At 33.1% G+C, this 15,374-nt stretch overlaps 3 protein-coding genes across 6 annotated transcripts in view; 2 read left to right on the forward strand and 1 right to left on the reverse strand.

The window, feature by feature from the left end:
- Nucleotides 1-15,374, reverse strand: part of zgc:173607 — a 791,925-nt gene that overhangs the window by 496,093 nt on the left and 280,458 nt on the right. The gene's annotated exons all lie outside the window — the stretch shown is intronic.
- LOC110439586 (uncharacterized) overlaps nucleotides 1-15,374 on the forward strand; it is a 296,328-nt gene that overhangs the window by 252,614 nt on the left and 28,340 nt on the right. The window lies entirely within an intron of this gene.
- Nucleotides 929-15,300, forward strand: LOC141381659 (uncharacterized). 4 transcript variants are annotated; one of them, XM_073947573.1, is made up of 16 exons: nucleotides 952-1,018; nucleotides 3,760-3,791; nucleotides 4,016-4,140; nucleotides 4,362-4,394; nucleotides 6,026-6,115; nucleotides 6,223-6,294; nucleotides 6,815-6,903; nucleotides 7,397-7,499; nucleotides 7,695-7,800; nucleotides 8,178-8,230; nucleotides 9,023-9,092; nucleotides 9,204-9,263; nucleotides 10,221-10,280; nucleotides 12,403-12,665; nucleotides 12,915-13,108; nucleotides 14,619-15,300. In XM_073947573.1, exons 2-16 carry the CDS (start codon nucleotides 3,785-3,787, stop codon nucleotides 14,749-14,751), a joined length of 1,458 nt encoding a protein of 485 aa, XP_073803674.1. In that variant the 5' UTR covers nucleotides 952-1,018; nucleotides 3,760-3,784; the 3' UTR covers nucleotides 14,752-15,300. The 4 variants fall into 4 exon arrangements, 1 of the variants encoding a protein (XP_073803674.1); XR_012402209.1 differs by lacking the exon at nucleotides 12,403-12,665 and having other exon boundaries at nucleotides 929-1,018; nucleotides 4,021-4,140; nucleotides 14,619-15,293; XR_012402208.1 differs by lacking the exon at nucleotides 12,403-12,665 and having other exon boundaries at nucleotides 960-1,018.

Raw genomic sequence — 15,374 nt, forward strand, 5'->3', positions numbered from 1 at the left:
GTACAGTGCCAGAAGAAATGTACCTGTCAGCAAATCACATAAAAAACTTTGACTTTTCTTCTTTATTGGCCAGACGCCTGATTCTTCTCAGTTGGAAAAAAAAAAAAAAACGCCATCCCACAAACATTGGATATTAGAAGTGTAATCACATCTTAAACTCGAGCACCTTAAGTAGACCATATGAGGCTCTACAAAAAAAAATTGGCAAAAAGTTTTCATCCAAAAATGTGAATTAAATTTATTTGCAAAACTGGAATATCGCATAAAAGATATACAAATAAAACTGCGTTTCTATCCAATGAATCAAAGAGAACAAAATCGTCACTTCCTGATAACTGGCGCCAAATATCAACAGTAAAAACAGAATTCACTGCGGTAGAAGAAGCTACATGAAACTTTTCTTTATTTAATTAAATAAATGTCACCTTAGAAGACAATGCCGACACTCGATGAACACATGGTGGCGTTTCAAGCTATGAGATGCGGAGAACAAACGCTTTTGACACGCTCCAGACGCTCTGGAGGTAATTAATAATATAATAACATTAACACTGAAATGGTTAAAGTGTTTTAGATGTTTTACAGTGTGCCTGTGCCTGTGCCTCAGCCTGTTGGTTTGTCCATTTACACACACATTTTCATCATTATAAGATCTTTTTTTAACAAACCTTTTTTAATGCACATGTAGGAATTTGTTCAGTAAAAGTGTTTGCGTAGTTTACATACTGTAAGTTTATCTTTTCTTATCGAACAAAAAGTTTATCCTACTCAGTTATGCACATGTTTTTTTAGCTCGTCCTGATTTTGCCAAGTGCTAGTTGTCCTGAGACCAACATAATTTATGATAACCCAGGGACAACATCTCTATCAGCCAATCAAACGTTATTACGTCATCATTATGTGCCCCCCTGCAGAGTCCGCCAAAATCGCAAATTCAAAAAAGAAGAAAACACCCACACACACCCACGCACACGCAACTCAACTGCCATTTCCACCTGTGAAGAGGACACGTGAAGAGGTAAGATTACCGGGTTTCTTCTATAAGTTTACAGAAGCAGTAATGATTGTAAAATTCATATGTGTTTATGGATTTGCCCTTTTTTTCTAGCGAAGCAAACGAGCAACATTTAACTTTAGTTTGCATTAAGTTAGCCTATTAGCCGTCCCTACCTAACGTTAGATTGACGTGCTGCTCTACCGTTACTGCGATTTACTTTCTGGCTTCAATTAAAACAAGCTAACAATATTGTTTTGAATTTAAATCTAGCTATTAAACGTGACTAAACTTGTCTCTTGCTAATTTAGCGATCGTATTTTTGTCTAATAATTCGGTTTTTAGCATGTATTATGTCAATTTCATTTAAAGACAAACGCCAGAAAGGTGAACCAACACAGCACTAGTTTAAACACAAGACAGGTTATTTGAGACGGTAAATTTATTTAATCTGATTATTTATTCTGTTAAATATGTTGACTTTGGTCATAATCGCTGATTTATTAATATGTTAACCTCAGGACTTAATTGCTGATTTATTAATATAATTAATATGTTTACCTCAGATCATCATCGCTGATTTATTAATATAATTAATATGTTAACCTCAGGTCATCGTTGCTGATTTATTAATATAATTAATATGTTAACCTCAGGTCATCATCACTGATTTATTAATATGTTATCACTGATTAATATGTTAACCTCAGGTCATCATTACTGATTTATTAATGTAATTAATATGTTAACATTAGGTCATCATCACTGATTTATTAATATAATTAATATATTAACCTCAGATCATCATAACTGATTTATTATTATATATATGTTTAGCTCAAGTCATTATCAGTGATTTATTATTATCGTTAATATGTTAACCTCAGGTCATCATAGTTGATTATTAATAAAATTAATATGTTAACCTCAGGTCATCATCACTGATTTATTAATATAATTAATATGTTAACCTCAGGTCATCATTTCTGATTTATTAATATCATTAATATTTACCTTAGCTGATTTATTCATATTATTAATATGTTAACCTCAGGTCATCATCACTTATTTATTAATATTATTAATATGTTAAGCTTAGGACATCATCACTTATTTATTAAAATCATTAATACGTTAACCTCTGGTCATCATCACTTATTTATTAATATTATCAATATGTTAACCTCAGGTCATCATCACTGATTTATTAATATCATTAATATGTTAAACTCAGGTCATCTGCACTTATTTATTAATATTATCAATGTGTTAACCTCAGGTCATCATCACTGATTTATTAATATAATTAATATGTTAACCTCAGGTCATCATCACTGATTTAATAAAATAATTAATATGTTAACCTCAGGTCTTCATCACTGATTTATTCATATTATTAATAATATTAACCTCAGGTCATCATTGATTTATTAATATTATTAATATGTTAACCTCAGATCATCATAACTGATTTACTAATATAATTAATATGTTAACCTCAGATCATCATAACTGATTTACTAATATAATTAATATGTAAACCTCAGGTCACCACTTATTTATTAATATGTTAACCTCAGGTCATCATCGCTGATTTATTAATATCATTAATATGTTAAACTCAGGTCATCTGCACTGATTTATTAATATTATTAATATGTTAACCTCAGGTCATCATCACTGATTTATTAATATAATGAATATGTTAACCTCAGGTCATCATCGCTGATTTATTATTATCATTAATATTTACCTTAGCTCATCATCATTGATTTATTCATATTATTAATATGTTAACCTCAGGTCATCATTGATTTATTAATATTATTAATATGTTAACCTCAGATCATCATAACTGATTTACTAATATAATTAATATGTTAACCTCAGATCATCATAACTGATTTACTAATATAATTAATATGTAAACCTCAGGTCATCACTTATTTATTAATATGTTAACCTCAGGTCATCATCGCTGATTTATTAATATCATTAATATGTTAACCTCAGGTCATCATTGATTTATTAATATTATTAATATGTTAACCTCAGATCATCATCACTGATTTACTAATATAATTAATATATTAACCTCAGATCATCATAACTGATTTACTAATATAATTAATATGTAAACCTCAGGTCATCACTTATTTATTAATATGTTAAACTCAGGTCATCTGCACTGATTTATTAATATTATTAATATGTTAACCTCAGGTCATCATCACTGATTTATTAATATAATTAATATGTTAACCTCAGGTCATCATCGCTGATTTATTATTATCATTAATATTTATCTTAGCTCATTATCACTGATTTAGTCATATTATTAATATGTTAACCTCAGGTCATCATTGATTTATTAATATTATTATTATGTTAACCTCAGGTCATCATAACTGATTTACTTATATAATTAATATGTTAACCTCAGGTCATCACTTATTTATTAATATTATTAATATGTTAACCTCAGGTCATCATCGCAAATTTTTTTAACTACATAATAATATTTACCTCAGGTCATCATCACTAATTTATTAAAATCATCAATATGCTAACCTCAGGTCATCATTACTGATTTATTAATATCATTTATTTAGCTTAGGTCATCCTCTCTGATTTATTACTACATATCATTAATATTTACCTCAGGCCATCATCCCTCATTTATTGACACTAATATGTTTCTAATATGTAATAATGACCTTAGAGTGGCTCTATCACTAAACAAACTCTTTCTTTTGTATTTAAAGGAGCTAGAGTGACCAAGAGCACACGATGGAAGGTATTATTTCACTTTATTTTTTGCAATTAAAAAAACTGCGTATTCTTTGCTATTAATTGTTGGAAGGGGTTGCCTCTTTATAAGCTGTTTGAGAATCAACTTGTTTTACACCATATTGATATAAACACACCCTTAATTTGTTTTTCAGATGTGCATTTCTTTGTTAATGAAAACCAATGTGGTAGCAAAATGTGTAATTTATTAATTAATATTTATCTGCATAGATCAGCCATTGAGGTCATTATTTCAAAAAAAGAGACCAACATTTACAATTGGAAGTGTGGGGCCTTACAATATCCAAGTGGACAGTTTGATCACCCTTATGGGGGACAACCAGGTTTCTGATGAGGTAAACGATTATCCTTATAGTGAGCCATGTAAATTTTTACTCTATATTTTTTCCCGTAACCTTTTTCCTGTCTATTTATCTCACCAGTAAAACAAGCCATCATGGCCTATTTCTGTAATTTTGTGTGTTAACCTTTTTACAGAATTGTTTTTTACTATTCTATGAGCTAAAAAAAAGAGCACATTTTATTTATTTCTCACGTTTGTCCTTGAAATATTTAGGTCATGGATTCAATTTGTGATCTCCTTAGCAAGGTAAGTGTAATTTTATGAGCGATATCTTGAAGGCTACACATAGTTACAATAATAATAATAAAAAAAAATAATGGGCAGGGTGACGCAGTGGCACAGTAGGTAGTGCTATTGCCTCACAGCAAGAAAGTCGCTGATTCTAGCCTTGGCAGGGTCAGTTGACGTTTCTGTGTGGCGTTTGCATTTTCTACCTTCGTTTGCATGGGTTTCCTCCGGGTGCTCTGGTTTCCCCCACAAGTCCATGAGAAATGCGGTACAGGTGAATTGGGTAGGCTAAATTGTCCGTAGTGTATGTGTGGATAGATGTTTCAAGGGCTGCAACAAAATTCAATATCAATATATATCGCGCTAGATTTTTTTCAATAACAATGATAAGATTTTTAAACCCATTTCGGGTCTTTCTATATAAATTTGCATACATATGTTTTATTATATTTTTATATGATCTTTTATCTCTCATATGATGTTCAGTTCTTAGCTGTCAAAAAGAGCATGATGTCACTTGGTGATGAAGTACATCACAGACACGCTGCCAGCGCTCAGCAGTTGGTTAAGCTCAGTCACAGACTTTTTTAGCTACAAAATGATTGCCCTGAACACAGATGTAAATAAACAAGCTTCCACAAGTAAGAATGCAGACAAATTATTTGATGAGAGAGGAAATACTAATGCAGTGGTGTCCTAGTGGTTTGGCTTTTTAAGTTTCGATAAACGTGTAGTTTCGTTGCTCTGCAAAATGTGCGGGAGAGTGGTGCCGTCTAGCAGCGGGAACACATTAAATCTGTTTGCCCAATAGAACATACTGAGAGTCAGAAGATGACACATCATAAAAGTTTAGGCCAATCTGTCACCACCACCACCATCCACCTTCCCGACACTGAAAGAGTGAAGAGAACGCAATGAAGCAAACACAGATGGCTATGAGGCGACGTGTAGGATTTTAATTAAACTTTGCTTGCCAACACTTGCATATACTCCTATAAATTACTCTCATATAAACCTATTCTATGTTCAAAACATGTATGAGACTTGTGCATATACATATAAACTTGGTGCATGCATACACCCACAATAACACACGCACATACATAAACTTGATCCTTGCATATAATTGATCCTCGCATAAACACCCAAATTAACACTTGCACACACAAACTCGCTGCATGCTGGTATAGCTCTCGAGCAAACTTACAAAATAAAATTCACAAACATATTCATCGGGAATCTGGTTATTGCAGCCTGATAAAATAGAAAGAATGTGATTAATAGAGGTGTTAAATCTGTTAAATAACTAGCTAAATTGGCCCTAGTGAATTTGTGTGAAAAGGAGTGTATGGTTTTTTACCAGTGTTGGGCTGCAGCTGGAAGGGCATCCACTGTGTAAAAAACATATGCTGAATAAGTTGGCGGTTCATTTCACTGTGGTGACCCCTGATGAATAAAGGGACTAAGCCAAAAAAAAATAATAATAATAACAAAGTAATAAAAATAATAAATATAATAATTAATGATTACATGAACTGCTCTCGTACTATCATTTTTAAACCATATAGTGAGGCTTGCTTGGAATCCTGTTTATTTCTTTAACTCAGCTGCAATGAAAAATAATAATGTGTTTGTTTACTTTAAACTAGGACCGCCCTGGTGTTGTGCACATTAATTGTCACACACTTACTAAGATTTTAGATGGATCCAAAAGAGCAAAGAGCCATTATTTTCTCAAGGTATGTAGCTGTTTTTTTTAGGTAGTAAGTGTTTTTTAAGCTTATTTTAAGGATTCTTATTCTAAAGATGATTGTCATGTTTATTATGTTTTGTTTCTGAATTGCAGAATAACATATTAGAAAAGGCAAAGGAGGTGTTTGGTGTGTATCTTGAAAGAGGCAATCACTGGAGTTTTTTTGTGAGTAAAGAAAGGACAAAACAATTACATTATGAAAAATTAAAACATGTTTAACACAATGTTTAACAAATTAAACATTTTTGTATGTGGATTATATTTCATGTATACTTTCAATATAGTCCCCTTAAGGATCTCTCATTTGAATAGACGTTTACCTTTGCTAGACACAATGTGCAACATAATTTGAGTATATTTATGCCCCACACATTTCTAAACTTTCAAAGCAAAATACCAAAAAAGTCTTTATTACATAATTAAAATTATAAATCAAATATTTGGATATTATTATAAGCTGTATCACATGAATCATATACGGTTGAAGTCAGAATTATTACCCCTCCTTAATTATTACTTTATTATTATTTTAATAATCACTCTGGCATGGCCACTCTGTCATGGCCAGGTGTCACAGTCTTGCAAACATGGACCGTGGAGCATGTCTGGACTGCTTTTTTGATGGCAACAGGTAAATGCTATTGCAATAATTATCTTAATTTAACTTCAAATATGTCTTTTTAAGCATTGCAAACTTGACGGAAGGTGCCTCACCTATTTTAATTCACTTGGAGAGACGGAGTTGCAGTGTCAAGCAATTTCTAAACACTGGAGGTATGAATTCAGTTTTTGAAAGTATTCTTGTGTAAATTTGTGTAATTTTTTTCACGGCTAAATAATACATCTCAATTATTTTATGTTTTTAACCTCAAGAACCATTAATCTATTTATTTAAAGGAAAAAGCTGAAAGTAGCATTTTCAAATTTGAAAATTATTAAGTGAATGTGTCAGAGAGAGAGAGTGAGTCTTTTCTTATGAAGACCAATGTATAGATATTCCATATACAACTTCAGTAACTGATCTGTTCAAACAGGCTTTGAATACTATATTTTTATATATGTAAAACTATGCTGAAGGCTCTCTGCAGTATGGCAGAAATTTGAACAATGTCCGACTGCCCAAAATATGCAGTAGTTGTGTGAGCTCATTGCAACATTTGCTTGCTATTGCAATAAATTCAGCAATTGTGAAATGCTGAAGAGTCTGTCTTATATGGATTCTTGGTGTTAAAAAGCTAGTGACATTTTGTAATTTTTTTGATTACAGTGCATTTGCAGATTCAAGAGGATTAAAAGGAGAGTGGCACCTCAAAACCACAACACACAGTTTGCAAACAGATTCAGTGTCATGTGGTATCCACACACTTGCAGTAAGTCACCAAGCATAGATCATTGCCAATGTGTTTTTATACCTAATATAATTTTTACTTTTCACTGTGAGTAGTCTAACCTTGTATTTGGTTATATCAAAGTGCCAATATCTGTCAGATTTTGTATTTTCTGATAAATATCTTTATTTGTACAGTATCTTGCTTTTACTCTTAAAACATTTGTCTCGCTTCAAGTTTGCCACTGAATTCATGGAGGCTGGTGGCTTGATTACATCATTCCAGTGCCCTGAAATACAACAAGAGAGAATGCGCCTGGCCTCACTTTTGTTTCAATCTTTAGGTACGTGCCTTATTAATGGAAATGTTTTAAATGTGTATAATTATTACATATTTAAAAATTCAGATTCATGGACTTTTACATCTTGCTCACCATTTCGTAGTTCAAAAATTAAAGTAACAGGCCAATATTCAAAATAAACAAATTAAATCTATAAATCAAAGTACATGTGTGCACTGTGAAGTATTTTAAGATGTTTTTGCAGAGGCTGAAAAATTAGCACACTGTTTGGATGTCAGGAAGTCAGAACTGTGGCTCTAGTGAAGCATGAATTGCTCAAAGCTATCCATGAAACCAAAAATTAGGAAAGTGGATCATAATTCTGAAGTTTCATGAAATAAAAAATGTTTTTCTGTGTGTATATATATATATATTTACAGATCGGACCAAAAAATGTGGAATATGTGCAAAAAAGTTCTCAGGAAAAACGAAAGTAAGTGATTACACCAAAAGGCATGAAAACTTCTATTAGGCAAAGATAACAAATTATATATATATATATATATATATATATATATATATATATATATATATATATATATATATATATATATATATATATATATACATACATACACACACACAYATACACACACAGTTGAAGTCAGAATTATTAGCCCCCCCTTTTTTTTTTTTTTTTTTTTTTCTTCAATTTTGAATATATCCTAAATGATGTTTAACAGAGCAAGGACATTTTCATAGTATGTCTACTATTATTTTTTCTTCTGGTCTTATTTGTTTTACTTCGGCTAGAATAAAAGCAATTGTTTAAAAAACATTTTTGGGATAAAATTATTAGCTCCTTTTAAGCTAATTTTTTTACTGATCGTCTACAGAACAAACCATCATTATACAATAACTTGCCTAATTACCCTAACCTGCCTAGTTCACCTTATTAACCTAATTAAGCCTTTAAATGTTACTTTAAGCTGTATAGAAGTGTCTTCAAAAAATATCTAGTCAAATTTAGTTTTTAAAACTATTATGCTTAGTAATGTTCTGAAACAATTTTCTCTCCATTAAACAGAAATTGGGGAAAAAAACAGGGGTGCTAATAATTCAGGGGGGCTAATAATTCTGTCTTCAACTGTACGTACATACATACATGCATATACATATGTATGTGTATAAGAGAGAGACACAGACAGACTCAAATCTCTTAAGCTCAAGATGTAATCTCATCCTTAATGTATATGCAATTTTTTTTTCTGTTTTGTTTTAACAGATCGCATGTGCCTGTGGGGCTGTGCTGCACGTGGAGTGTGCAGCCACACCCATGTGCTACATATGTCAAGGTACACATAAAACTAGCCTTGTTTCTTTTTGACTGGGTGTTTTTATGCACTAGTAATAATAAGCATATTCGTTGTAGATGTTACAAATGTTCTGTATGACTTTCTATACAGATGACAGCAACCTATTGGACCAAAAGTCTTTGCCCTCACCAGACACTGCAGCATGCTCCGGTAATAATTTTGTTAATGATTAGTAAGAATTCTTGCACTAGTTATGATGGCATTTCATTTACATTATGTCCCACATTGCTTACACCTTACATTAAGGATTTTAGTAAATAACGCTAGTTAATCTGTTTACTAATATTAACAAAAAATGCTCAATATTTGTAAAGCAATTTATTAATGCATTAAAATCCACAGTCGTGCTTGTTAACATGTTAATGTACTGTAAGTAAAGTAAATTTAACAAAGAATGACTAGCTTTGATAATTTACATTAGCAAAGATTAAAAATACTGTAATACATGTAAAGTTAATGTTTGTATGTATATTCAAGAGTTCACACTTAGCTCATGATTTATACATAGCTTGTTTGGTATGCTGTCCCGGGAGAGAGCCCTGAGCTCAAGGGATCCTCGAGCCCAGGGCTCCCCCTTTTTGCAGGGCGAGTGGAAATTGAGCTCAGGTCTATCTCAAACTCCCCCGCTGTTGAGGCCAAGGCGAACTTCCTGAGAGTAAGACATTATAAAAAAAGGTTTAGGCTTGTTTTATCTATAATACAGAGCACATTTGGATGGTGGGAGGAACCGGGGAACTTGGGGTAAACCCACGCGGACACGGGGAGAACATGCAAACTCCACACAGAAATACCAGATGGCTCAGCGAGGACCAAACACCATTGGTATTCTTGCTGTGAGGCAACAGTGCTAGTCACTGGGCCACCGTGCCGCCCATTCTGGATAAAGGAGGAAGAAGGGTAGGAGGGGGGTTTCTTCCAGACGAAGATAGTTGTAGAAAGGAAATGAGGATATATATAGTGATTTGGGATCCTTTGATTGGAGGATCATAATTAGCTAATGTGGACCAGCTGGGTCAATCATGAGCACATGCTCCTCTCGAAATTAGTTTAAAATTAAACTTCACTTAATTAACATGACTAATGGAACTTTATTACTGTTTAAAACAGCTGACCCGGACCAGTTGGTTGAACCCTCTCTATCAGATAAAGGCTCTGCAGTACAAAAGGGTAACTTATTCAAATTCTTGCATTCATTCTGACCTAACTGAATAAATGACAAGTCAGTGTTACTAAAATGCACTCAAAAGCCAAGAAAAACAAGCCCCTAGTTTGGTTGGTCTGTTGTAATTTTTCTCTTACGTACCTGCACCATGTATACAAGCTTAAATTGTCAAACTGTTGCCTAGCTATGCAGTTTCTAACATTTTCTTTAAAGGTGCTGTATGTAAGTTTTTGACTCTTCTAAAGCATAAACATAACATAATATATTTGCGGATATGTTGAAGTCAGATATTCTGCTTTGAAAAATGTGTTATGTGCCGGTACGATGTCTTTGTTTTGGTCATTTTTACCTGCCCAATGCCAGTTTAGCCAATTATATTTCAGAACCCTGGGTTGCCTTGGTGAAAAACAGCATATTTCATTCATTCATTTAGAAAGGCTCTCAAATAATGTGCTCGTGACTGACCTCCGATGAAATGATATGTGGATATGTGGTTTCACATAAGGTGGTTATTATTTGCAAATAATATTAATATTACAAGCATAAACATTAGATGAGCAGGTTACATTGTAACCTCGCTCCTAACAACATGCTACGTGACAAGATTTGTAGTGATAAGCAATTTGGTTGTTTGCACCAGATGAAACACAACAGAAATTTAAATACAGCCATTCAGAAGCACAAAATATGTCCTCACTCACGAAATGGTGAGAATTATAATCTAATTATTACATATTAAACCTCATTAACATTATTAAATGTACATGCTGAATCACTGATATATGTTGGCTTGCACTGAGTCAAAGTTCTAAAGTTCAATTTTAAACTTTATTTTATTTTCAAGATCTGAGGTGAACTATGCTTCTGCTTTCAGTAGTATGGCAATAAATGTCATGTAAAATGGCATTTAGACTCGCATTGTTGGCATTTAAAACTGAAAGCACATGAGCTGTACCTAAGATGCTGACAGTTTGTCCTGTTGTAAAGCTGCAAGAAATAGAAGCTGTTTCTAAAATATTAATTTGAGATGTGGGTTAGAACAAAAAACAACTTTTTAATGTAGAGATTATGCACTCGATCATGTGCCGTTGCTTTTATTTAAAACATGACTTAAGTCAGACTCCCTCCTCAATCTGGCAACCTACACTTTCGTTTGTTTTGATCCAGAAATGTAATACCTACTTCAACCACTGGATGTCAAACTTGCATACTACACCTTTAAACTAATTTTTGAACTAATAAATAAGCTCTTTAAACTGTCTCTACAAGTGTTGGGCAAGCTACTTGAAAAATGTAATGAGCTAAGCTAAAAGCTACTTTGCAAAAGTAGCTTAGCTACATCAACGAATTTTTTTTTTTTCAATTTTAATTTTTAAATCAAAGCAGCTTAAATCCAAGTCATTCATATCTTAGTGATCAATAAAACTATCAATAAATCATGAGGCAGAATTTTTTAGTTCAGTTATTTACTGTTAATAACATACAGTACTAAAAAGAAACAAATCATAGTATTTAAAATAAAGTAGTAATTTATGGCAAAGGGGAATATATAGGAATAAGCATTATATTATACATATTTACAACTATTCATTAAGAATTACACTGCATAATGCAGTATCATTAGTAACTGTCATGAACTAAAAGTAATTACCATAGTATATTTAGTCTTTACTACAGTAAACTATATATGTGTGTGTGTATATATGTATATATCCATTTATGACCATCGTAAAATGTGTAGAAGAAGAATTTGTCATTCTCGACACCATATGGATTTACTTTCATCGGCTAGACACCGGCCTAACAGCCATCACTTATAAGTGATCGTTAAATGTAGCTTGTGTGAATGCTACTGCGCTACTTGCTTAAAATAATAGCTTCGCTAAAGAAAAGCTATTTGATTTAGAAAGTAGCAAAGCTACTGCCCAACACTGGTCTCTACTTAATTGTACATACTATGAAATATAAACACGTACAGTGTGTAGTTTAGCTTGCTGCAGTATGCCATCTAGATAGTGTCAGAAAAGTTTATATTGTTTATAAGTTAGAAATAAGCATTGTTTGCCTAGAAACAGGTGTTGTTCAGGTACTTTCCCACTTTGTAAACATTCTGACATTTTTGAACAGAAGAGACAGTTATATCCATGTTGGAGGCCATAGGAAAACCTATTGCCTGTTGCAGTGAGGAAGAAATGGAGGAAGAAAAGTGTGATTCCTATGAAGAAAGACACAGGCAAGACAAGGGAGTGCAGGAAAAAGAAGGGAAAGTCTACAAAGTGTTAGGAAGGCTTACTGCACAAGGGAAGACCTACGAGGTAGATGAGGAAGAGTTAAGGCGGAGAGTGAAGGGGGAAAACATGTCCACAAACATGTTTCGAATGCTAATAAGGGTTTGTATTGCATACATTCAAATATAAAAGCAGTAAGGTAGTGGCAATTTAAAATAGTTTAAAGCCTGCCATTTAATAACAGTAAATATCTTCAGTGTTTTAAAGTGCAGGATGTCATACCAGATTATTAGTGAAAGCAAATCATATACATTTAGGCTCACATGGCTATCAACAGAACACATGCATGACATTTAAAAAGCCCTGCTCATATACTTTACATCTGTGACACTATACTTTATTTATATATAGGTCGGAAGAAAAGATGTTCCAACCAATGTGCTGGAGCAGCCTAGAAAGGCAAAAACTAAGGTATCCATATTCAGCACTCTGACGGAGGGAGAGGCAAAGGATCTTGCCCAGGGTTTTGGAATGGCACTGGCCAAATACGTCCCAAAAGAAAAACTTCTTTCTGGGATCCCCGAGGAAAACATACCAGCAACATTGTAAGTGTGTCTCTGTAAACCTGCTCTGTCTTAGGTTTCATGTCTTATAACACAGTATATTGGTTGCTGCATCGTTATTTAACCATTTAAAGGTGCAGTAGGTGATTGTCTTCAGAAACATGTTTTGTTGTGCTGGTTAAAAATTTCTTTACTGTCCAATAGTAGTGATTAAAGTAAATGATCTAAATGTATTTTTATATTTTGAGTAAGGCATGAGACTAAAAATGTTCATCTAATTAAATAGTTTCGGGCCGACATTTCGCATAATGCTGATAAGTAGCTCAAACTGTCTGACAACAGATGCAGTTTTGAACTACTGCACAGCCGTTTATACGCAGATCTGCTTTGTGATTTGTGCATACACACGCTGTGCGTTTGTGTGAGAGAATGAGCAGGAGCGGTAAACACATGCTAAATCAAAACTTTTTAAAATCCTGAATTAATATTGAAGTGAGGATGACACATAGATGAAGTATTTCTGTTAGACAAGTAATGTTCTGTTTTAAAACTATTTTAGTCACACTAAGTTGATGTAGATATTGTTGTTATGAATGGGTTATGTGCACAGATGTGTTGTTCAGTCACTGAAATCTTTTGGCGATAGATTAATGTGACTATTTTCAATGTTATACTTTCCTTAAATCTGCATTTATTAAGCAGATTTTAACTTAGTTTAATAAAAAATTAGTAAATAGTGCTATTCTGCCTAGCCTGCTTTGCTGAGGCGAAGTTGGTTTTATATTCACGGTTCATTTTTGAACAATGACAGCCGGTGATGCACTCATGATATTGTTCACAATGCTACTCTGAATATTCGGTCTGGAATAGCATGCGAGTATGCCTTAGTTATAAGTGTAATTCCTGCACGCCACCGGCTAAGCACTAGTCGCTGAGTGAGGGTTCTGCTGTCATCTTTATGGTGCGCAGACTCATGTTTCAGGAGGCCTGGCTTTGGACGGCAAAATCTTCAGAGATTTATGCTAGCAGGTTAGCATTCTGTCAGATCACCCACTGCACCTTAAAACATAAAGTTAAAGGTGATATTAGTGATTATATATAGTAATATATATATATATTAGTCTTATTTTTTTTTTAATCTAAAAACAAGCAATAGATATTTTGTTCAGTCTGACTTTAACTCTTTAAAACCTAATGAATTCTTTAAATCTGTTTAAAGCTGAAAATTAAAATACATTTTAAGGATTGAGCATCTACATTTTTGTTTTGTGTAAGACCATTTCAGATTTACTAACCATGTCCAGCAGCACAAACTCTTTTGTCATGGAAAAGCAGCACTTTTTGGAGATGTAATAGTGTTTTATTAAATTTAATGTGTAATATTAACATAGTACAAACTATCCAGCCTGTTGTCTAGTCCCTTTATCACGGTCAATTAATCAGCAAGAAAATTTAAATTTAGCATCTTTTGTAATTTTGTATAACAGGCAACTCGTGAATGCAACCATATACAGTATGTTAGTCAAGTAACATTATTGTTTGTTGTTTTCAGGAGGAGCATTGAACAAATGAAGATAAATATGCAAAACCTGGGCCCTGAATCATCCTTTGATTTGGCAACCCATTGCTTTGGACCTCTCGCAGTTGACGTTTTGTTTTCCTTTTTAGAAGACTGCCTGAAATAAGCTTGCACAACTAAGGTGGTAAACAAAAACAACACACAGATTATGTTTTTACAATTATAATTTTATTTCATTTTTGACAGTTTTTCTATTGTAAATGTGATTTACTATACTGATATACTGTACAAAATAAGTTTGATTTAAAAAAAAAATCGTTTGTTTTCTTTGCGTTTTCTTCTTGGTTTAACAGGAAAACTGATATCTGGTTTGGTTTCTGAGTGTGTGTGTCCATCTGTTTTTCTTTTTCTGTTTGCAAACAGTGGGTGTATTTTACGCGACTTGTCCGCATCACACTGTCTAACAAATTCATTGTTCATAGTTTGCTCCTTTGTTTGTACTTCCAGATCATTCACTTTTTGTGCGATATCCTCTGGAATGTTGTCCCACGTTTGTATAATCCTCAGTACATTTTCAAGTTTCCTAATAGTACAAAGCCTGTCTTCATCTGCACTTTTTTTCTCAATGTCATTTTGTATTGGCACTATTGAATTGTTTGTAGCATTATTGGACTTTGTCTCAGTCACCTCATTAAAGAGTTTCTTTGCAAGCAGTAGACAAGAACATTTTTTGTGGTATGAGAAAGTACAACAGTCACATATACCTCTCACAATACATGGTTTTGATGC

This window comes from Danio rerio, chromosome 4, assembly GCF_049306965.1.
Source record: "Danio rerio strain Tuebingen ecotype United States chromosome 4, GRCz12tu, whole genome shotgun sequence".
Lineage (NCBI taxonomy): Eukaryota > Metazoa > Chordata > Actinopteri > Cypriniformes > Danionidae > Danio > Danio rerio.

Coding starts and splice junctions, on each gene's coding strand:
- LOC141381659 (XM_073947573.1), top strand. Junction 7,500..7,694: donor GTGGTATCCACACACTTGCA/GTAAGTCACCAA, acceptor TCTCGCTTCAAG/TTTGCCACTGAATTCATGGA. Junction 7,801..8,177: donor ACTTTTGTTTCAATCTTTAG/GTACGTGCCTTA, acceptor ATATATTTACAG/ATCGGACCAAAAAATGTGGA.